Source organism: Xenopus tropicalis, chromosome 5, assembly GCF_000004195.4.
Source record: "Xenopus tropicalis strain Nigerian chromosome 5, UCB_Xtro_10.0, whole genome shotgun sequence".
In the NCBI taxonomy this organism is placed as follows: Eukaryota; Metazoa; Chordata; class Amphibia; order Anura; family Pipidae; genus Xenopus; species Xenopus tropicalis.
Genome location: NC_030681.2, coordinates 78,637,883 through 78,662,622, shown reverse-complemented (window position 1 = coordinate 78,662,622; position 24,740 = coordinate 78,637,883). Strand labels below are relative to the sequence as shown.

Genomic DNA, 24,740 nt, shown 5'->3' with positions numbered 1-24,740 from the left:
GTACTGCCTCTCTTCCTCTTTGCTGCAGTAAGGAAAAAATGTCCCTATACATATATATATATCTGCACATGTGTATAGAGAGGCTTAATAAATATGTGTGCATGACATTCAAATTCAGAAAAGGGGTTTTAAAAAGCAACATACTTTATTGACTCATTCTCAAATTTAAAAACATGAATGTGACTAAAAAAAAAACACAGTTGGGATATTATGTGCATTTTGGTTTAAACTGCATCCTTTTCCTGTTTCCATAGAAACCAGACAGTAACATCATCTCTTTGTCCTGATCATACTACGCTTTGGGCCTTGACTGAGCAAGCATGAGATTCACATGAAAGAATTCATTCAAAAGTATACGTTAAAACAAATATATATATAATGTGATTTTCCATTGATTCATAGTTATTTTATCTGAATATCACATACAGGTATTTTAAATAAATTGCAAAAAAGGCAGATATTCTGCAGCTGATTATTTATGAAAATGTAGTCATGTATAGGTTCTACACATATAGAATTCATCTGAGATAAATTGATGCACTTGAATCTGATCATCAGGGACTGGGGTTTTTTTTTTCTTGCATGAATGGTACTGGGGGTAGGGTATATCTTCCAGCACTCCCTTAAATAGGGACATTTATACAAAATACACTGTGCAAGTCTCTCTAAAAAAAAATCTCTCTAAAAACTCACAAAAATCTCTGTATTTCCTCTAACTTTCTTATTAAAAGATATCAATTAATGGAATTAATATAAATGTATAAGACTACTGTGTTCAGAATTGCATGTTTCATGAATGTTCCAATACCAGATATGTATAGTTTTATCACTGGCACTCTTGGGTCTGCTGCCGGCCGAGGCAGCAGCCCCGATGCCACCCCCCTTACCCGCTCCATACTTACCTTTTCCATGTCGGAGCTGGTCCTGGGGGGCCAAGTCGCTTAAAGTTACCATAGGCAGTTTTTTGCTCTCTGCTGCCTAAGGCAAGGTTGCTGCATGAAAGGAGTGGCCCTGAGTTTTATGGAGATTGTGTATGTGTCAAAAACTTAGTAAACTACCAAAATTTCAAAGCACCACCACAGATATCAGCATACTGTACTTCAGATTTCAAAGCCAAAAATCCTCTAATTGTAGGTCACCCCAGGAAAACATATATTTTTGGAAAGTACATATGAGAAATCCAAAATATGGGTAAATATGGTTTTCTCACACAGGTCAGATTGGTGTATTTGGGGGCTCAAGAGGTGAATCAAGAGCCCAGCCCCTGCACTACTCTGCAACCATATTACATCTCTACCGACACTGACTGTTGGTCAACAGCAATCTGGCTCACTCACCAGCATGCTCAGTCAAAAGAGGCCCAAGAGGACCAGGGTCCATCAGGTTTCTCCCTTGGGTCAGTCTAAACTTGAATTTACAGTACATGAATATCCCAGTTTGGGTGCCAGTGTGTATGTGCTGTTTGCTGATCACCAAGATGGCTGCTGGGAAGTGACGCAGCTTAAGGTGGCAGCCAATGCTGTCAAGCAGCTCAGTCGTTCTGCACATGCTAGTGTCTATGAAGTGATTAAGGGCTTGTACTTATGAGGGGTTGCTTCTGAGCTTCCCTGCGTTGCGTTCCTCTGTGTTCCACTGCAGGGAAGATCAGAAAAAAATGCATGCGCACAGGCGCATGTAAGCACTGAACAAAGGTGGAACGCATGTTGTGTCCCACATGCAACGTTTGTTTCTGCACTTCCCTGCGGTGAAACGCAGAGCAGAGTAATGGAGGGAAGCTCAGAAGCAACTGCTTGTGAGTACAAGCCTCAAAAACAGTTGCTAAAAAGTTACCTGGAAGGTTATACTTTTCCTTTGAATAAAGATTTATACAATATATTCACTAAAAACCTGCCTCATTCATTAAGTTAAAACTAGCATAATAATGCAATTGTGAAGTAAAACGTTTTTATATATATAAGATTGTATAGATTACACTCCTTTGTTTATGCAATGTTTATAAAAATGTCAGTGAGGCTTTTTGCACCTATTGTGCTAGAGTAAAGGTCCCCATACACAGGCCGATTGCAGCTGCCGATATCGGTCCCTTGGACCAATTTGGCAGCTTATTGGCCCATGTGGGGGCAGAAACGACGGCCATACCCGACCGATATCTGGCCTGAAATTGGCCACATATCGATCGGGCAGGTGAAAAGATTCAGTTGGATCGTAGACCGCATCAGCTCATTGATACGGTCCCTAAACCGACTGCCCCATTGCCAGCATTATAATTCAATCGTTTGGCTCCAGGGCCAAACGATCGAATTAGCCTACATGTTCCCCGATATCGCCCACCCGTAGGTGGGGATATCGGATGAAGATCCGCTTGTTTGGCGACCTCGCCAAGCGAGCGAATCGGCACGTGTATGGGCACCTTTAGAGAGAGACTTGTCCCCTGACAATAGACTGCTAATCCCCATTAATCTGCTAATTAGCCCCCAATGGTGCCCTAAAACAGGTGTAAAACGAAAGAACAAGTCAACCCAGAATATAATTTTTGCCTAATAAAAGAAAACTATATTCTAAGCAGCTTCGCAATATGTATTCATTACATGTTTACAGTTTAGATGTATATAAACTGCTATTAACAGCAGTGTTTGTCTGTCCTTTCTATTCTCTGCCCTGGTGGCTCTGGCATTTGAAACAATGTGCCGTTATTTAAAAAGGGATCCCGTTCTCAGCCTGAAAACTATAGGCCTGTTATTCTGACATCAGTAGTAGGAAAACTTTTGGAAGGGGTAATAAGGGATAGGGTACTTGAATACATTGCAGTTCAAAATACTATTAGTTTGTGCCAGCATGGTTTTATGCGTAACAGATCTTGCCAGACTAATTTAGTCGCCTTTTATGAGGAGATGAGCAGGAACCTTGATGCTGGAATGGCAGTTGATGTCATCTACTTGGACTTCGCTAAAGCGTTTGATATAGTACCTCACAGAAGGTTAACGATCAAATTAAGGAATATTGGCCTTGAACATAATATTTGTAATTGGACAGAGAACTGGCTGAAGGATAGAGTACAAAGAGTGGTGGTAAATGGAACATTTTCTAATTGGACCAGTGTGGTTAGTGGAGTACCGCAGGGGTCAGTCCTTGGTCCTTTGCTTTTTAACTTGTTTATTAATGACCTGGAGGAGGGCATAGAGAGTACTGTTTCTATTTTTGCTGATGACACTAAATTGTGCAAAACTATAAGTTCCATGCAGGATGCTGCCGCTTTGCAGAGCGATTTGACAAAATTAGAAAACTGGGCAGCAAACTGGAAAATGAGGATCAATGTTGATAAGTGCAAAGTTATGCATTTTGGTAGAAATAATATAAACGCGAACTATCTACTGAATGGTAGTGTGTTGGGGGTATCCTTAATGGAGAAGGATCTAGGGGTTTTTGTTGATAACAAGTTGTCTAATTCCAGGCAGTGTCATTCTGTGGCTACTAAAGCAAATAAAGTGCTGTCTTGTATAAAAAAGGGCATTGACTCAAGGGATGAGAACATAATTTTGCCCCTTTATAGGTCCCTGGTAAGGCCTCACCTTGAGTATGCAGTACAGTTTTGGGCTCCAGTCCTTAAGAAGGATATTAATGAGCTGGAGAGAGTGCAGAGACGTGCAACTAAACTGGTAAAGGGGATGGAAGATTTAAACTATGAGGTGAGACTGTCGTGGTTGGGGTTGTTTTCTCTGGAAAAGAGGCGCTTGCGAGGGGACATGATTACTCTGTACAAGTACATTAGAGGGGATTATAGGCAGATGGGGGATGTTCTTTTTTCCCATAAAAACAATCAACGCACCAGAGGTCACCCCTTTAGATTAGAGGAACGGAGCTTCCATTTGAAGCAGCGTAGGGGGTTTTTCACGGTGAGGGCAGTGAGGTTGTGGAATGTCCTTCCTAGTGATGTGGTAATGGCAGATTCTGTTAATGCCTTTAAGAGGGGCCTGGATGAGTTCTTGATCAATCAGAATATCCAAGGCTATTGTGATACTAATATCTACAGTTAGTACTAGTGGTTGTATTTATAGTTTATGTATGTGAGTGTATAGATTGGTAGGTGTGGGTTAAGTGTGCTGGGTTTACTTGGATGGGTTGAACTTGATGGACACTGGTCTTTTTTCAACCCTATGTAACTATGTAACTATGTAACACAAGGCAGCAGACCTGCCTTGCTGGTCAGACCTGGCACGTGCAACATTGTTTAAAAAGTAACAACCAGGAGTTCAGCAAATGCTGCTTTCAATAGCAATAACATTTACAAATAACTTTTAAAGCACTAATAATTTTTGATAAATTCACATTGGAAAGTTGCTTAGAATTATGTTTTCTTTTATTAGGCAAATAATTATTTAGGGGGTTGACATGTCCTTGAAGATTGGATGAACCAAAACAAAACAAAGCTTAAAATTGATCTGACAGAGTTAGACTGAGCTTTACTCCATTTTAAAAATGTCAGGAAAATGTTGCTATGAAAAAAAGGGCTATGTCCACTTTTGTGAATTCCCCCATGTTGATTCTAGTGTTTTTGCCACAGCAGATTAGAAGCGATTGGTTAATAAAATTGTGATGAGTGATGTAATTCAGATAACTGTAGCTAGTTACCTTATATTTTCTCACCTGTTTAAAGGCGCACAAAGGCAGAATATCTGGTAAATGCAAAAACTGTAGAATGTGCATTAATATATTAAAGTCAAATTATGCAGTTTCATCTAAATTGCCAGTAGTTTGGGATTAAGCAGCAGAAGCCCGCAAAGTCAACAGGCCAGTTTGGAAATAGGAAATCCGCTATAGACACCAATAGTGTCACTATGGGAGTGTTAATTAATAGGAGAATGCCATCATTTGCTGACAGTGCCCTCATTGCTTCCTTTGAAAAAAAAAAAATTATTGAATGGCTTAGCCAAGGAAAGTCACCCCAAGAGCCTTTACAGTGTAATTTTTCTAATAGATTTAAGTAGTGATGGGCGAAATAATTCTCCAGACATGGAAAAAAATTTTTGCAGCGCATCAGAAAAGTGACACATGTGTAAAAAATGACGCATGTCAAAAAAAGTTGTTGCCCGCGTCACAAGAATGGTGCACGTGACAATTTTTTTTGTGCGTGACATTTTCACTGGTTTGCGAATTTTCACTGTTTTAGCCAAACAGGACAGATTCGCTCATCACTAGATTTAAGGTATTTAGATCCAAATTATGGATCATTCTGGATAACAGGTCCCAAACCTGTAGTGAGCACTAATTGGGCATGTTAGAGAAGACACAACTACCTCTAATTTTTTATTAAGATGAGTGAAGATTTGTTGCTGCATTGTTTTGAAAACATTAACCATAGGTGAAACGATAATCAAACATTTGAAAATCAAGAGGACATTTTCGAAAATGATGTTAGGGTCATGTAGGAGGCAGTGGGATCTGTCCTAGGCATTTTTTTTTTTTTTGTGGTCCTTTTCCTTTGAGGTATTACATTTTTTGTATTTTTTTGGGAAGCTATCCATGCTATTTAAGTGATGTAAAATTCACAATTCGAACAATTTGTGTTTTTTTTTAACACATTAAGGTGTCCGCGTTTTTTTGTTGCGGTAGACATGCTACTCGTGCTTTTTAAAAAGTGAGTTTATTCTTGGTAGGCACTAACAAAACTTACAAATTACACAAATTCGAGTTTTGATAAATGGGCCTCCTAGCGTAAAGCCCATTGAAGTCAATAGGACAGTTTTAGATAGGAAAAATTAGCTTGTGTAGATTAATGTGTTAACATTTTTATGTAGCTTTCTCTAAGTTAATGCCTCTTTTTATGCAAAAATTGGGTACTATACATTTGTATGGAGTCATGTCACAAATTTATATTCTACTACACTCTGCCTTTTATAAACATCTTAACACTGCTATAATAAAATAAAAAAAACAGGTTTATTATACATCCACTAGTTTCCCTGATTTTGTATCAAAATGACAATTCTCCATTAAAGCTATAATATATGAAATTTCATATAGGTAATATACTGTATATATTCCCTTTGTCCCGTGTTTCTTATAACTGTTGTGCAATGTATGACTTTTAGCTTATTTTTCATAAATAAGGCATTCATTTACTCTCAGTCATACACACACCTGCATACTGCCATAGTTTACCAGTGTAAAGTGTATTCTGATCTTGGTATATATTTATATATAATTAGACCCATTTATTTGTGCAGCATACTTTCATGTATTGATAATAATGTGGTATTCAGATTCTTTCTATAAAAAATAGTAAGTGACACAATCATAACAGCTGTTCTGCACTAGTGCTTTTCTACCTCTGCCCCATTACTGAATGCTATATTAAGTGGTTTCTTTGAAGAATGCTTTTTTTCACACAAATATGCAAACACAACATAATACTGTTTCTTTTCTTCAAAAGCACAGGAAATGTTAAGAAGTGACATTTGTACTATGAAACTCATTTCTCTGTGTGGCTTTCTTTTTGGGCAGGGATGACTGATGTAGAGGAAGATAACAGGCATGTGTAAGCACTGAATGTAGGCGAGACACGCTCATTTACTGCATATGAATTCATATGTTCCACTAAAAATGCTGTGTCTATTTATCTAAAGCACCTTGCAAAAAGCACTGGGACCCTACACAAAAAAAAAATCTTTGGAGGGGCTCAGCACGCACAGCAACCTACCTGTCCCCCTGCTAGCTTGTGCAAGCACTGGTTGCAACTGAGGCACTGGTTGCAAATAAAATCTAGCCTACAAAAAGTGATCAAAATCTCATGTTAAGTATAGCATAAAGGGTAATGCCACACCCAGAGCTTCTCTGCCAAACCTAATTATTAGGAAATGGGTATCACCATTTTTTGAAGAGCATGTACTCATTGGGTGACCACCCCCGGGGAGATACTGTATGCAGTGGTGGCTATAGGCTCCCTGGGGGAACCTCTCTCAGAACTAATTGACTGTCTTCTTCACCCATTGGTTTTGAGATTTTTGACTTATCTTAAATACAGTTGCCATCTTATCACTTGATAATTTGAAATGGAACTCTACTTTTTCTATGGTCATTCTGGATGTGGCCTCTTTATATTCATTTATTCAACACACCTTAGGTTTATTACCTGGGCAAAGTAGTCTATATTCTGATCCACTTAAAAAAGTTGATTTTATAGGCCACCCAATACTTGTTTGACACACAACTTCTTTCTCTTTAATGACACCTATTTACAAAAATGTGGCACTGACATAAGGGGAAATTCACACCCTCCTCTGTGAATCTTTATATGGGGTGGTGAAAAGAGTCATTCATTTTTTTATATACTAACCCTTATCATAATCATATACAGTTTTATGGTTGTTACATTGATGATCTTATTTTTAAATGGTCAGGATATGACAAGAAGAGTTCTTTAATTATGTTCATTCAAACCAACTTAATTTGAAATTTACCAAACATAAACACCCTACATCTATCGTGTTTTTATATATGTCCTTATCTATAGTTGGTATCTACAGTTAGTGAATCAATACTTCCATGTATAGGAAAGACTGTATAGCTAATATGATTTTGAATGCTACCTCCTCACACCCCGTCATCTTATTCGGAATATGTGCTGATCAGCGCTCAAGCATGCACCCAAAGGAACCTTTTAACCCCACTTCTTGCCCTACTTGGCCTTCAGGCAGAGTCTTCGTCTGCTGTTTCAAATCCTTGTGTAAGGTTAGGGGTACCAAGCAGTTTTGGAACCTGTCCAGTGAATATTTTTATCTGTGGGTATATTTCACTAATAAATGCAGGCTGGTTATTTCCATAGAGTTACTGCAAAACATTTTAATGAATGGATCACTGACTCTAGTCTGTCAAACATATGTGGCTTCTTCCTAATTAGTAAAAGGTTATGTAATACAACAGATTGAACTGCCCCATTAGCAAGTAAAATAACATATAAGAGGTATGCAAGTCTGAATAATAAAAACACATTCTGCATTATATATATAAAATTATATTAAACCGGCACACACTAGGTTTACTTGAAAGGACTAGATACTCAAAGAACTGTTTACAGTTGTGTTCAGATGAATAGCAGTTTGACATCACTAACCTAAATATATAAAGAAATGCAGAAAATGAAAGGACTGATGAAAGCTAGATTGTTTTTTGGGTTTAGGGGCCGCAGAGTTTGTCAGACGACCCCCAAACACTGAATTCAATCCACAGTACACTGTAAAGACAGTAAAGCACGGTAGCGCAAGCATCATGATATGAGGATGTTTCTCATACTATCGTGTCGGGCCTATTTATCACATACCAGGGCTCATGGATCAGTTTGATTACTTCAAAATACTCGAAGAGGCCATGCTGCTTTATGCCAAAGAGGAAATGCCCTTGAAATGGATCTTTCAACAAGCCAATGACCCCAAACACAACAGTAAAAGAGCAACATCTTGGTTCCAGACCAACAAGGTTGATGTTATGGGGTGGCCAGCCAAATCCCCGGACCTTAATCCAATAGAAAACTTGTGGGATGACATAAAAAATGCTATTTCTGGGGCAAAACCAAGAAATGCAGAATTGTGGAATATAGTCCAATAATTTTGGGCTGGAATACCTGTTCACAGGTGCCAGAACACAGATGTGCAGCAGTTCTCAGAAACAGTGGTTATACAACTAAATATTAGTTCAGCAATTCAAAGTAAAGGTCCAGTAATTACGGTCGCACGAAACATCGTCAGATGTGCTACACACCATTCAGGGCTGAATCGGCAGGTAAGGAGGTAGAAACAATAGGATTTCTACCTCCTTCTGCCGATTCAGTGCTGAAGGGAGATTTTGATCAGGCGCCTTCTATGGCGCCCGATCAAAATTTTCCAACTGGTCCGATCGGCGAGTCGGCCGATATCCGCAGCTTCCTGCGATATCGGTCGACTCGCCGACATACCATACACGCACCGAATATCGTACGAAACGAGGTTTCGTACGATATTATCGGTGCGTGTATGGCCACCTTAAGGGATTACAAAGGAGCAAAATGGCCTATTATGGGATGGCTGTGAACACTGGTTGTATGGTCTAGATGTAATCTTCTGTTTCGGCTTCTTACCAGAGAGTAAAAAATGCTCTTCCCTCCAGTAATTACGGTGATAAGTTGTTCAAGATAAGGTCCAAACAATGAGTTCCGTAAATCTGAGAGCTAGTAAGTAGTTCTTGAAGGCAGTTTCTCAATTCCAGTGGCAGAGCCAGAGGGCTCTCATGGCTATCACCCTGTTTCTCAATACCAGACAGCAGCGTTTGATGAGATGTTGGTGGCTGCAAAATCTTAGGATATGTCCAACAACTCACCCCAGAAGAGGCCAGATGCAGTTTTTTTTTTTTTTTTTTTTAAATGAAAGTAACCATTGGTGCCTGGAACACATCAGATAGCCACCAACATTTCAACATTTTTTTTTTTTTTTTGGAAGAGGAGGCACTCATTGAGTAAATCTTGAGGCAGAATTCTTGATTAAAAAGTAGCTTCATTGGAGTACCATAACCACCTTACACATTTCGTGTTCGCAGATACTTAATCATAAACCATTTGGCCTATGATTAAGTGTCTATGAACACGAAATGTGTACGGCAATTATGGTACTCCAAATAAAAAAAAGCTACCTTTTAATCAAGAATTCTGCCTCAAGATTTGCTCAATGAGTGCCTCCTCTGAAAAAAAAAAAATGTTGAGATGTTGGTGGCTATCTGAAGTGTTCCAGGCACCAATGGTGCTCATAAATGCTTGCTTTTAATTGGCTTTCACTCCTCAATACAGAAGCTAGCGATTACTTTCATTTAAGGAATTTTGGAACTGGGATGGCTGGTGATACCGGGCACATAACTTATATATCACAAGGTAGATTAATATTAAATATTTCTGCTTATATTTTCATTGCATTTCCTTTCTGTTGTGTAGATTTTATGTAATGTATGTGCAACACAGTTAAGTCAATTACTGATTGAAACTTTACAACATTTAAAAATAATTTACAAAAGTAATATCAGTCAGTGACTCGAGAAACACAAATAAATCATTATGCATATAAACATCTGGAAGAAATATTAAAGACTATCAATGTAAAAGATTTAATAAACACTCACTGAGGATTTTTATTTTAGAATAGTTATGATTCACTTCTTAGGACCAGCTAACCATGCAAACGTGTGCTGACAATACAGAGTTAGTGCTACAGTTTCACAGTTGTTCTGAATCTCGGGAACTGAGAAACAAATTACTTGATATAAACTGAACCATGAAATATATAATAAAGTCTCAGATCAATATATAATTTATTTTAAAAGACCAATTCTGTAATTAATATAACACATTCTTAATGGGGAAAAAAAGGCCTGGCTTGTAGATTGGTTTTAATGAAAACTAAATAAAATGAAAGAAGACCACTTAAAGATGCATTATTCCAATGATGATTTCTGATGTTTATTTGCAACTATTGCATTACAAAGAATATATCAATGTAATTTTGCATTTAAAGTGACGACCCGTTTTCAAAAAAAAAATTTTTTTTTACCTTGAGTGGCTTAAATGAATTTAAAAATATTGGAATAACTGCCACGTGAAGGTCACCTCAGCATTACATAGTTATAGGTTCCCACCATACATGATAATCTTGTTTTGCCATTTCTATATTTAGTGAGAACTACAGTGTAATGAATGCTTTCTGTAATCTCATCCCAGAAGGTGCATTTGTCTTTGTATAGCAACAGGGACTTTTCAAATGCCTGGTATGTACAGCAGTTAAAAAAATCCGATTTTTCTCCATATTACGGATATTTGGAAGGGTAGAAAAAGAACACTTACATATGCAAAACAGTCATTGGAATAAGGTATATTGCAGATTTTATCATGGGTTGACTACACAAAGCCACAGCTCTCAGTTTGAGGTGGTTTTTTTTGTCCAGCCTGTATAGTTTCATCTGCAGAAATCCAAAATGAGCCAACACAAATGAAAGCACAACTGTTCCATATGTTGCAAAGCATACAAAACATTGGTAAAAGAGTAGTAGCTTGGCACTGTTCCGAAGACTAAATTGTAGTGTAGCTACATAATATTAAGAATCAAAATATATATTTCATGGCTGTGTGTAATGTTCACCCCTTCTCTAGCCACAGAGAACAGACCCTTCTATTTTACCTTACATTAAAATATCCAAAAGTGCACGTCTACCTCTTAGAGTGTACCTATAAAGGCCTCATACCACAAACATACTGCTACTTGTGGTCCCACAGCTTCCAGAGCTTTTGCTTGGAGTAACTGTTTGCATTGATTTGCTAGTGGTAGTTATGGGTTCTATTGATAAGGAAAAATAAAACAGTGTGGGGAGGTTCAAACACCTAAATGTTAAGTTGTGGATTACACCTTTCCTCTTAAATTTAGGCCTTGTGAACAATGTGGAATGTGACTTTTTACAAAATCCAGAAGAACATGTCTCATGCTACAAGAAGCTAAAAGTAAACAACTGAAAGGCAATATGTCAGTTCAAAAGGAAACAAGATGATAGAAAATGAGAGTCATACAATTTTAATAAAACTCAAAATGAGCTCAGAATATTCTAGTTTAGGATTCAACTCTTTCCACAGAACTCTTCATTTTGCACAAAGATGGACAGTTTTAGTCAAACCTGGACATGTTTTTAAAAAGTTTTGAGGATGGAATAAATGTATCACTCATTATCCCATGTGATTACTTGGCCACTGGGCATTCCAAGTTAGTACCAATGGCAAAGGTTTGTTTGACCTCCTAGCATAACATAAGCATGTTACACAAAGCACTCGGTACAGGTACACAGTTGCTAAAATAAACGTCCCCAGGTACGTCTACATTGTGGCTCTGCAAGATGGAATAACTCCGATATCAGGACAACAACCATGAACAACCATTCCAAGTCTTTCTTTGTACTGCCATTTAATCATCCTCATCGTCATCATCTTCCTCATCATAGCTTTCTTCAAAGCCATCACTGTCTCCCTGATCATCATCCCCTTCTATAGTGGTGTCCCACTGTGGATGATTTTCTGGGATTGGTTTAGCTTCATGAACCTCCAGCTGTAACAAAAGGGAATTGTGTTATAGTTACAATTAAACTAAATAATAAACTAAAAAGACTCATTTAAAGACATTAGGTATAATTAGCAACAAGATATATAAATAATGAACTTTTTTTTCCAAGGTACAAAACATTGTGTTAAAGACTATTAATATCAAATTAGTATATCACTATTTTTAGGATTATTTTGCAAAACATCAAGATGTCCCCAGCCCACAATAGTACTTTTATGTGTCACACTGTAACTGCAGTTATAGTAAAATCTATACCAAAATAGGGGCTTTTATCCTACTGAATTCATAACTTCTACTATTGGTAGCCAAGCTAGCAATCTCTGTAGGTTTATAATTTAATTATAATATATATATAATTATAATATATTTATAAGTTTTCAATGATTGTGGTGTAATAGACACATATACAAAAAAACCAACTGGCACACCTCTGTCTTAACAGAACTCTTAGAATTGTGACATAAAATGCATGTGCTACATATCAGACGCTTCCTTTAATCTTGCCTGTGTCTCACACAGTTTTTAATGTGCTTGGGTGTTTGTGTTTCAAAAGATCATCCTTTAACCAACAGGAAAGAAGTACTTTTAGCAAAGAGAAATTTACACCCTAAAGTTGTGTTGTGGATTTTATTTCCCTGTTCCTTAGAAGTGCTTTTTTCATGTGCTCTTATTGGAAGACGGCAAAAAAACATACCATTCTAATAATTGCTTAGAGGTAGTCTTTACCCGGACAATAAATTAATTTCTTCCTTTTCGTATTCTTGTTATGATGATGTTACAAAGGGCAAGTCTAGGAGGTTACATACATATGTACTGTTGACAAGCTATTTTAACTGATTTGGCAATAATATATAAATATTTATTGAGACCTAAACAGTTCTTAAGAAAATATTTATGCTTTAAAAATCCCTTTACTGAGCCCTTAAAATAACAGAGAGCGCTGCAGTTTACATGGAATTTCCATGATGTTATCTAATACTAGGCATATTACCATGATTATGTATATGTTTTAGGTAGGTATCATAAGAATTTAGTTTACATGAATGAAGATGGATGCTTCTCCCTGTTCAAAAAATTTCCAGCTAATAAATTACATATACAAATACTTCATACCCATTGTATTTTAGTGTACCGGTATGGGATTTGTTATCTGAAAACCCAAGTTACAGAAATTCCATCTGCCACATAAATAATTCAAATTTTTGAAAGTGAATTCATTTTTCTGTGTACTAATAGAACAGTCCTTTATACTTGATGGTAACTAAGCTGCATGAATCCATATTAATGGCAAAAAAATAAAAATAAAAAATTTAATTATTATTTAATGTTAAAATCAACTTAAATGTAAGATATGGAGATCCAAATTAGGGAAAGATCCTATATCTGGAAAACCCCAGGTCCCAAGTATCCCAGATAACAGGTCCTATACCTGTAAATTTCAATGAGGCAGGGAAAAATATACACTTTGATTAGCTTATTAAAGTTTCCAAAGCAAAAAAAAAAAAGATAACTATTAAACCTTTAGTCCAGAGTTTGTGAAACTTCTGAGCTCATTTTATTTTTTATATTTTGTAAAGTTATAAGAATTACCTTCAATGGTTTTATCTGATCCAAGCCCATATAGGAATCTGATCTTAAAAACACAGTATATTGATAATTCCCTGGTTTATTCGGTGCTGGAAACTTAAGCTCCACCTGAAACAAAGTGAAAAAGTAAAAACTTACCATAACTATTGCATGTTATCGATAAAAGGGTAGAAAAAAAGAATATATTCAGTGTTCTAAGAATATTTTGTAATGCACTTTGTTGAGGTGGCCCTGCTCCTTTTCCATCTGCACCTCAGTTACATTAATGAAAACATTTTTATAGAAGCTGGTAGGACTGTGAGGTATATTCGCAGAAGTGCATAGTCCTATCGGCTTCTGTAAAATCTGTTCTATTACAGCAAGGGCGGTGGAAGAAACAGTATTTTTTCCCCACATTTTTTTCTGAGGAGAACACTGTACAAGGTTCAAACATTGTATCCAAACTGGAAGATAATCCGTTCATTAGTGAAGCTTTAGTGCAAGTAAGTTGACTGCCCTCATCCTAACTGTTAAGTTAAAATAATTAAAAGAATAAATAACATCACCTCTTCTTGATCCTTAAGTGTACACAAATGATAGGGCATAGATATTAATGTTTGGTCTTTTCTATCTGCAATATAAATCCACCACCACTCCTGCTTTTCCTACAAAAGAAACAAATTGTTAATACAGACACATAAAAATCACTGACATAGTAAACCTGTTAATGTTTAATTAGCTGTTTGTGCTTTATATAAATTGGAACAGAGTATCTGAAATCTGTGAACATAAAATTTACCTCTGGAAAATAAAGACTGTAGACGGAATGAGTTATCTTTGATTTGGTTTCCAGGAGTGCCCGATCTTTACGCTGTATACTTTGCTGCAACTCTTGCCATTCCTATATAAAATAGATTTTCATCAATAAGCTGCTTTATTAAAAATCAAATTTGCATAGTGATTTAAAGATCATTAAATCAACCAGTGATTCTAGTCAATTCCATCCTAACCAAGACCAGTGATCCTCTGGCACTTATGCACTACTTAACAAACCACCTGAGCAATACAAAAGGGAGCAAATACAGAAGGTAATAGTACAAAATGTAGTGTCAGGCGGCAGCCATAAAAAAAGCAGAAGCATTACTCTATGTATAAAGCACTATTAAGATCACATATTTTAGTATGAGGGTGCAGTTCTGGGAATCAAGCTACAAAATAGAACTGTATAAAAAAAAAAGAAGAAGAAGGATATGAGTTACAGATGCTTTATCATCAGAACTGGAAGGGTGGGAAAACAATGGTAGGCGAAACACCTGTAGCACCCAACAGATTCTGGCAATCACTTGGCTATCTTCTCCCACCTACAGGTGAGCAATATTGGGCTAATTCGGTCATTTGAACCTGGGGCCAAATGATTGAATTACAATGGCGGGTATAGGCACTGTTGGTTCATGGACTGCATCAACAAGTGCGGTCCAAAATGTGATGGAAAAATCAAACCTGTGATCGAGATCTGGCTGATTTCAGGCCAGATGTTGGTTGGGCAGGCCTGTCGTTCGTGCCCATACACGGACAGTTAAGCTGCTGAATTGGTCTAAAGGACCGATATCGGCAACAACAATCGGCCCATGTATGGCCACCTTAAGAGATAAACTCTGCTCAAATTTTATCCAAGATGCAAACAAATTGTCTATATGTATCTTTGGTGTGTAGATCTTCATATGAAGTTTTTCTGTAATACATATCAGCCATTGTCTTTATTGCTAAAAGGCTTCTTATTTTTCGCCATACAAATAAAGTATCCCTTTTGCTTAAGAACCTTATTAATGAGTCTTGTTATACGAGATAAAACTACCATTAGGGTGCGATTTGGTGGCAAACGTAAATGCTTTATGAGGCTATCTTTAGTCTTGTTATAATGGGGGGCCCTTGTTCATTATGAATGCAGATTTTTCCTGTTTTAATCACATATTTTTTAACTAAACAATGCAGAGAAACTAAGGGCAGTGGCACACGAGGAGATCAGTTGCCTGTGATAAATCTTCGCTATTGAGGGTGACTAATCTCTCCAACATGCCATACCACAGGCAAGAATGTATATGATGCAATACTCGTTGCCAGTGGGATGGCATGTTGGGGAGATTAGTCGCCCACAATTGCAAATATTTATCGCGGGCGACAAATCTCCTAGTGTGCCACTGCCCTTAGGCTAATGTCCCACGGAGAGATTAGTTGCTGCGATTTTTAAAAAGCTAGTTTCAGCGACAAATTGCACGTCTTTTCCTAACAAGCGATTACTAGAGATTTCAACAATGGAGTGATTCTATTTTCCTCAAATCCAGATGTTATATTCCACAACCACAATTAGAAATTACATTCAGTGCAATGGGGAAATCACAGTGACATCCCGCTTAGTGGGTTTTACTTTCAGCAATTCCATTTCCATAGCGATTCAGAGCAATAAGTGATTTAAAGTAGTATTGTTAGTTTAGGTACTGGCGATTTATATTCTTCTCTATTTAGAGACTTGTCACTGGAACTCACTTTATAAAAATCGCAGCAACTAATCTCTCTGTGAGACAATAGCCTTAAGCTACTCCATGTTTGGTCCTTGAAAGATTCATGATTAGATTACCAGTGCAACCCCCCCACCCCTACCTTGTTGTGACCACTACTTTCGCAGGAGTCCATTACAAGGAGGACTTGTGCATTGGTATTGTCTGGTACAGTTTCAATTAACAAGCGTTCCAACTTATTTTATTACTTATACACATCATAGAAACATAGCTTACAGCTTCATCATCTTTTCCATGTTTCTCATCTGTCTCTCTGTCTGAATCTTTATCACTTCCTTCACTTTGAGAATCCCGGTTCTGATCTTCATCTTCAGAGTCGCTGCCTTTATCAGAAGCCTCCTCTTCATCATCTTTTACAGTGACATCCTTAGAAAGAAATAAAATCACAAATTTACTCTTTCAGCTGTTAAAGAATACTGTTTTCTTTAATAATTTAGGAATATTTTCTTATAGGCCCAGTTTTTGGGGATCCTAGTTGAAGACTCTTTGCAGCTCTGATGGCTTGCAACAGGGGGCTACAGGATTTCAATATGTAAGAGCACCCCTGTTATGGATATTACTGTATCTTCTAACCCCAATTAATATAATTAACAAATTTTAATTTGAACTGGATGCATGATGAGCTATGCAACCAATGGAAAAAAGGATAAACAGCTTCTTACATCACTTACGTTTAAAACAGCTCCATTTGCTTGCTTTTGTTTGATTTGCTTTTGCTGGGGTAAAGGTTGAGCTGCTGGTTTCTTTTTTGGTGGCTTTTTTTTCTTCGATTTGGAAGACTTTTTGGCAGTTTTATTTTTTTGTTGCCATCCCTTTTTCGTTTTACCACCCTCCACCTGCTGGATTGTTTATAAATAAAAATAAAAAAAAAAAAACAAAAAACCATGAACAGAATATTCCTAATTAACATCTGCCTACTTAATGTAAATACATTAGAGTAGTGTGCCTATGAAGATTTCCATTTATGCAGGTCATTATATAAAGCATCTAGAAGTGATAAATCACTTGGATTTGCTATGTAATCTTGAAAATGTAAAACCCACTGAAATGAATATAATTCATTATTGAGCACCACAGAATTAGCGCTTTACAAATATTTTGACATTTAAAATCTTTTTGGCCAGTAACTTTGGGGCAAAAAACATAGGGATTTTACTTTTTTTATAACATGTACAGTTTCACAATTTGCTGGAATCATTTTGAAATTAGCAATGTAGTGAGAGTTACCAATTGTTATTTTAAAGGCTTAGCCAGTTCAAATGTTAGTTTACTGATACTTTAAGAAAAGGTGGCATCTGTAACCATGACCAGAGTAAAATATGCATTACTTCTCAAACAAACATGAATATATATATTTAAATATATTTCTTACATTTTCATCCACAGGCTGATCTTCTGCAGAGCAAGTTGACTGTTCTTTCTCAAACACCTCCTATGTTTTATAAAATATAAAACAGCATACATGTAATTTATTCAGCAATGTGCAAGCCAAACTGTAATATCAAGATTGTATCAAGATTGATATCAAGATTGTATCAAATATAGCTGCCCTATGCCACAAAGAGTCATCATTTAAAATAATTTTTTGTTAGAGAAGTATAAATCCTCTACACCCTTGAATAGAATTTCCCTGTATAGATGGATCAATTTATAGTAAGAAGTATATTTCTATGTTAGAAGCTTCTGAATTAGACATGCAATTTAATATCAGGGTAAAAGTTTATTTGGCATTAAATATATACAAAACCATTTTATTACTTGGTGTTCTGGTCATTTTAGCAGGGAAAAATTTAAACAGACTGATAAGTGTAACCAACTTTTCACAATAATACATAGACCTTTTCTAGTTTTTACAGAGGCTGAAAACATATTTTGGTACTATTAATATTGTACTTAAAATGACTGTCACTTAATACAATGTCAATCATTTCTATTCTCTGTCCATGCTAAAACATTGTGTTAGACTTATAACATTCAAATAAATGTGTACACCTTTGTACATAATACAGAACACAACTAAATTCATGCAGGCTTACTGATAACAGATAACTGGTACTAAAGTATATAAATATATATTATACTTACAGCCATTGTCTGCCTTTTTAACACCACTAAAACAGTGACAAGGGAACCCACTGTGATATTATTACTGTCCTCATCATCTAGAACTGAAACAAAATAGAAGATTGAGAAACTGGAAGTAAATGGTAGTAATTATTATATAATTAACCTTAACTTCTTGGAAATAGTAGGAAATTACTTAAAGTGACTGACACCTAAAAGAGGTATGAACCATTATGCACTATGTAAAAGTGCACTAATAACTGTCTGTTATATTAACCCTTAAACTGAAAATTACTTCTCAGGGCAATTATAAGAACAAGCAAAAAAAATAGCCAACAATATAGGAGTAGGGACAGGACCTCGAACCTTCAGCTCTCAGTACCCAAGGCAGCTGCTTCTGTAAATACAGGTATGGGAACCTGTAATCCAGAATTCTTGGGACGTGGTGTTTTCTGGATAAGGGGTCTGTAATTTAGATCTCCATACCTTAAGTCTACTAAAAATAAATTTAAAATTGATTAAACCCAATAGGATTGTTTTTTTCTCCAATAAAGATAAATTATATCTTAAGCAGTGATCAAATACAAGATACTGTTTTATTATTACAGAAAAAAAGGAAACATTTTTCAAAATTTTAATGATTTGATTAAAATTGAGTCTATGGGAGATGGCCTTCCCACAGTTTGGAGCTTTCAGGATATTTGGGTTTTTAGATAATGGATCTCATAGCCAGTTTTATTTCAGTCATAACTGGTTAATATACAGTAAACATACAGACAGTTTTGAAAGCATGCTTATATTAAGGGTAAGGGTTACTAAAATGTAAAGGTACACCACATTTTCCTTGCATTTAGAATATTACAGCTTCTGCAATGTGTTTATTAAAGAATAAAAATACATACAAACCATTTTTTCAAGTATATGATACCATTTATAAATGTAACTAAAAAATATAAACCCCCAGAGTGCAGCTTCAATCTCTTACTGAAAAGCACACGTTTCAGTTGGCTTATACTAACTAAATGCATTACACCCAAAGGTATAACTAAAAGAAAACACAATTATACACTGTGTGGCATAGTAGTTATTTTGCACTCCCATAGCCTATTATTAGGGGGGGGAAATAATATAACATTTGTATAGAAGAATGGAGAAATACCCCTGATAGAAATATAATGGAGACAATACATTTATGGGGAAATGAAATAATGTGTAATGAAAGAAAATGTAAATCAGTGCATCTAATATACAGTAATTTAACATCTTTAGTGGTTATTTGTATAAGTAAATACTATTAAAAACTATTCTCTTCTGGTTCTCACTCCTGAAAATGTAGCCAAGCTAACTGACAGACCTGGAAAAATATCTTTTTGCTACATTGTTACAAGAGTCAGACCCAGAAGACAGAAAGGGAAACACAAGAACATTTACGAATAACTTACTGAAATTACTGAAAAATGTTCTTGCTGTTTTTGGGTAGAGGACCCCTGTTATCTGTTATATAAGGAGCAGAAAATGCTGTTCGGAAAAAGTATTTTACTTACCCTGAGTTTTTATTTCCATGTTAATGTGTGGAAAGCTGCCAAGCACAGCCAATAACTCTTCATAATTACTGTCCTCTAAGAAATTAAACAGGATGCGACGATCAGACTCCTTCATGCTGACAAGATCTCGAATGGACTTGATTTTAAACTGTCACAGGAAAAGATTATTATTTCTGTGATGCACTCCAGTATGGAACAAAAACATGCAAGCCTTGCTAAAAGGAGGTAAAAGCTCTTTCTTAAAGTGATACTGACAAGAAAAAACGACTTTTAAAATTATGAATCTACATAAAAAGTTACCTATAGGTCATGTTTATCTTTTTTCACTGTTAGAGCTGGTTTTGTATGTAATTGTTGCTTGAAGTCCCTAAACCTGACTGTTTTGCCAACCTGACTGTCCCTTCTCAGCCTGTCAGTTATAGCTTCTAATGCTAACGGAATACTGCTGCACAAATATGGCAGCCCCCTTATAGAAGAACATGGGGGATCAGATAAGGAATGGAAAAGCATCAGGAAATACTTTTATGGCAAAATGATAAAGCTCATGCAAAGACAATGTTATGATAGATGTAAAAAAGATTTTATTTCTGGTGTCAGTACCACTTTAAAGGAGAATGCAAGTCAAAATTTAAAAAGCATACTGCCCAATAGTCCTCCTATTGTTTAGTAAAAACGCCACACTTTTGGCTCACCTAATCAAATATTTACACAGTCACACTTACTTCACATTTTCTACAACAGGCAGCCATCTCTAAAAAGGTATTCTCCCTTCCTTTCCCTCCTTGCTTCATACTGCACATGTGTTACATTCCCTCCCCCCCCTCCCCCAGATCCACTTCTGATTGGCTGGTGGGCATGTGTAGCTCAGAACAGGAGACAGGATCAAGTTACACACATGCTCAGAGAATAGGAAGGCTGCCGCTGGCAGCCTACAGGAAGGACAGAGAGATTTCAGTGATGTCACTGTAGTCTTCACACTGCTGTAGGCTGCCAGCACCATATCTCAGAGAAGCAAGCAGGGATCTGGGAATTTAGATATGCAGTAAGTACTTAAAAATAATGCCTTTAGACTTACTTTTAATTTATATTAACCTTTCATTGTCCTTTAAGAACTAATCAATTAACAAATAAAGTGACCACCATGGAATAATTATATCTATTCTGCCATTTCTCTCATATTAACTATGCAGAAAAACAAGGACCTCTGGAGAAGAATATATAAGGAAATTAGGTCCATGTTCCCAAGATACATGCACTGTTTTATAAGGAGCACTGTTAAATGCAGCTCACATCCAACTAGACCACAGATTATGTGGATAGACAGGTTTTAAGCAAAAACTAGCTGCAATTAATCTTTAACAATCACAACATGTTTAGAGCCATGCAGCCCTTTGTGAAGACTTGAAGCCTGTCTTTTCATATAACCTATGGTATTAGTAGGTCTTACCTTTAGTGTCACACAATGGATGACACACATTAATTGACACAGTGGTGAAAAGAAGGGGTTTGTCCCCAATACTGGAATCTAACCAGAATGTAACAAATATTGCACAGTACAGCAGTGTGAAATCTTTGTAAACTATAAAAAATAAAGTATGTACTATTCTACAGAGATGACTCACTCAGTTTACAAACTTTTCTGAAGAGAAAACTTTTAAGGATATGGTAAAGGTTTAAAAGTTTCCTAGTGTTTGTGACAATGCGATATTAACTGTAACTTCATGCTAATAATTAAAAAGACATTAAAAGCAAGTACTGACATGATGTGAAGCACCACAAGTTGTGAATGATCATTTTTTGCAACCAGCCATTAGCTTTAAAATGTTTTGTTCAAATTACCAGAATGTGGAGCCCCCAGCGATTTAAATAAAATTTAAATCCTACAAACTGTTCAGTACCTTCTTATGGTTAGACACTCTTCTCAAATGGTCTTCTTCAATGAATGGTAGTTGCAGCAGAGGAGATTTAAACTGTTGAAGTCCTTGTACAGTCATCTGAGAGAGCTTCATGCAGTTCTCCAATGAGGACAATGAAGGCGGCCTAAGCTCCCTTTCTTGAAATATAGAAAAATAGATGTCAGCAGTATTTCTTATCATATCTATATACCTAGGACTTGGGTGAGTATTTATAAAGAGCAGTTGTGGCTTTGGTTTTATGTGTAAAATGCAAAATCTAATATATTCTTACCTTCACGACTACGAGCCATAATAATGAGCTGACAAATTACATTAACCATTTCTTGGAGTAAAGCAGGGCATTTCTTCAACATAAACTGCTGATCTGTAAACACAATTAGTAGAACACAATGTACAAGGTTACCATGGTGAGTTATAATAGCCATGAACTTCTTTAAACTACAAAATGAGTAATTCTGGTCATTATTGTTTTCAATAAAATCATAAAATTACCATCTTTTAATGTTTCAGGAATCTGCATTCTTGAAAGGTGGGCCAGAAGCAGAACTCTAGTCTTGAGGCTATACGGACAAGTCAGGGGAGGTTCGTTCTTTTTTAGATTGATGCTTCCAATCTCTCTTATAAGCTTTAAAAGAAAAAAGGCCATTAATATCCTTACTTTACAACTGCAAAGGAAAGACGAGATAATTGAATCCCTTACCTGTGGTATCAGTATATTATCAGCAGGCCGGCTTGTAGCATCCTTATTGTACTGAGGATCAAATTCTGATGCCCCAGCCAACACCATGATTAGGCCTATAAACAAAGGAACTCAAGCTAAATAAACTTCTAAAACTCATACAGAAAATTTTTAAACTTTCTCAGCATTGTTTTGGTCTTGAGTGGTTGACTAAAAACTGGTAGTATAAAGAAGCAAAAAGTGGGCCGCATCTCCAAATATCTCTTAAAACGTCATCCTTTATTTAGGCTATTAAAATTGTATACAAAGGTCAGCTAAGCATTGCCTGGTGCGTTTCAGACTTTCCCGGTCCTTACTCTCATATTTGGAGATGCGGCTCATTTTTGCTTCTTGATATGAATCGTTCATGTAGAACCAGCACTCCAATACCGAGATGCCACCAGAAGTGAATGGGACTGAGGTTTAGATAGACAGAGTGAATGGAGCGGATTCTTCTATGAAGTTTCTAACTTTCAGTATATTATACTTTTCAGTTGGTCCTCATTTTTCTTTTAGTTTGCTTTCCTCTTTCCAGCTTTCTAATGATAGTCAATGGCCCTGGTAGCAAAAAAAACCACATAATTTTGCCTCTTTATAGGTCTCTCGTAAGGCCTCACCTTGAGTATGCAGTGCAGTTTTGGGCTCCAGTCCTTAAGAAGGATATTAATGAGCTGGAGAGAGTGCAGAAATGTGCAACTAAACTGGTAAAGGGGATGGAAGATTTTAAACAGTTAACCCTGTATTTTCTCTCTTGCTTAAAAAGCCATCAAAACCTTTCTTGTTACATTTCTAACTAATCTGCCACTACAACCACTTTAGGGAGCAAATTTCATAACTTGTGCTTCTGCTAGCTTCATTACTTACGTTTCATATCCATGTTGCGGGTTTTATATACAAAATAGGTATATATCTGTGTAGTGCGAATAAGGATCTGGTCTCCACTGTAGCGGATGGATTTGTACCACCAAGAACCCTAGAAAATATTGCAATAAGTTAAAGTATGCAAACATTTGCTTGCCACATAAACACTGTATATCTATACATCTGTATTTTTTTTTTAGACACACCTAAAAAAAGGACTCAAAGTTTTTAAAGCAAAACAGGTCAAATTGCAGTATTTAAAGGGGTGGTTCACCTTTAAGTAAGCTTTTAGTATGTCATAAAATTGCCTATTCTAAGCAACTTTTCAATTGTTCTTCATTATTTATTTCTAATAGTTTTTAATCTATTTGCCCTTTTCTTCTAACTCTTTGCAGCTTTCAAAATAGGGGCCACTGACCCCAGCAGCCAAAAACTATTTTAACTTATGGCAATGTTAGCTGCACTATAAGCAAAACAGGATTTTTGCAAAGTCCAAACACTTTTTAACTTTGTGTTTAGTTTCAGTATGCCAGATTCTCTATGTGGGCAAACTAAGCAAGACTGATGGGTCTGGGCTGTGTTGCAGCTGAGCCTTACATGATATCATTCAGTTGGGCTTATGTATAAAAGGATCATAAACACAATCTGATCTTTCAGAAATATATACACACACACACACACACACACATATATATTATATATATATATCTATATATATCTATATATCTATATATATATATATATATAGATATATATAGATATATCTATATATATATATATATATATATGTATATATATATATATATTGTAATACACAGACCATGCAGGGATAAGCTCTTTTTACCTCCTTACATTGTGATTCAACCCCTTCTTCTCCAGTGTGAAATGGCACTTGAAGTGCCCCTGCTTTCCAAAGTTCCTGTGCACCAACAACTCTGGAAATCAGAGGGGATTCAAGTCCCAGAATCCATTACTTCACAATGGAAAGAGGGACTGCATTACATGGTCAGCCTATGTTGGGAAATGGCTAATCGGAGCAGAATGGTTTCCATTTAATCTGACGAATTAGGTCTGCCCGGGAAAAAAATTGTATTTTTGGAAGTTTAGATAATGTTTAGGTGCCTTTTCTACTGAGCTTGTGCCTAAAAGGGGGGTATGTTTTTTCTTTAAACAATATGTAGACATCACACCTTTCTTTTCTCTATGTTAATGTTTTTCCCCTAACTGTAGACAGTCAGACAGTTGATCTTTAATCCATCCACCATAACCATCCTACCCTTTCTATTTTTTTAACATTAAAAAATTGCAGACACTGCTATTATGTCTTACTTGGCTAGAGACATTCAGCAAAAAAAATGTTAAGAGTCCCAAAATATCTT

The 24,740-nt window shown here is 36.3% G+C and overlaps 1 protein-coding gene across 2 annotated transcripts in view; it reads right to left on the bottom strand.

Annotated features, from left to right (window-relative positions):
• Positions 1-10,121: 10,121 nt before the first annotated feature.
• Positions 10,122-24,740, bottom strand: part of sec63 (SEC63 homolog, protein translocation regulator) — a 29,970-nt gene continuing 15,351 nt past the window's right edge. For both annotated transcript variants that reach the window (XM_012963553.3, XM_018094318.2), the window contains 14 exons: positions 23,365-23,473; positions 22,483-22,577; positions 22,275-22,407; positions 22,054-22,146; positions 21,765-21,919; positions 19,867-20,014; positions 18,344-18,426; positions 17,631-17,690; positions 16,930-17,097; positions 16,475-16,624; positions 14,482-14,583; positions 14,249-14,347; positions 13,707-13,811; positions 10,122-12,101 (listed from right to left, as the gene is read on the bottom strand). In XM_012963553.3, coding sequence (XP_012819007.1) covers positions 11,961-12,101; positions 13,707-13,811; positions 14,249-14,347; positions 14,482-14,583; positions 16,475-16,624; positions 16,930-17,097; positions 17,631-17,690; positions 18,344-18,426; positions 19,867-20,014; positions 21,765-21,919; positions 22,054-22,146; positions 22,275-22,407; positions 22,483-22,577; positions 23,365-23,473 — 1,641 coding nt within the window. In that variant the 3' untranslated portion in view covers positions 10,122-11,960. The remainder of the gene's footprint in view (positions 12,102-13,706; positions 13,812-14,248; positions 14,348-14,481; positions 14,584-16,474; positions 16,625-16,929; positions 17,098-17,630; positions 17,691-18,343; positions 18,427-19,866; positions 20,015-21,764; positions 21,920-22,053; positions 22,147-22,274; positions 22,408-22,482; positions 22,578-23,364; positions 23,474-24,740) is intronic.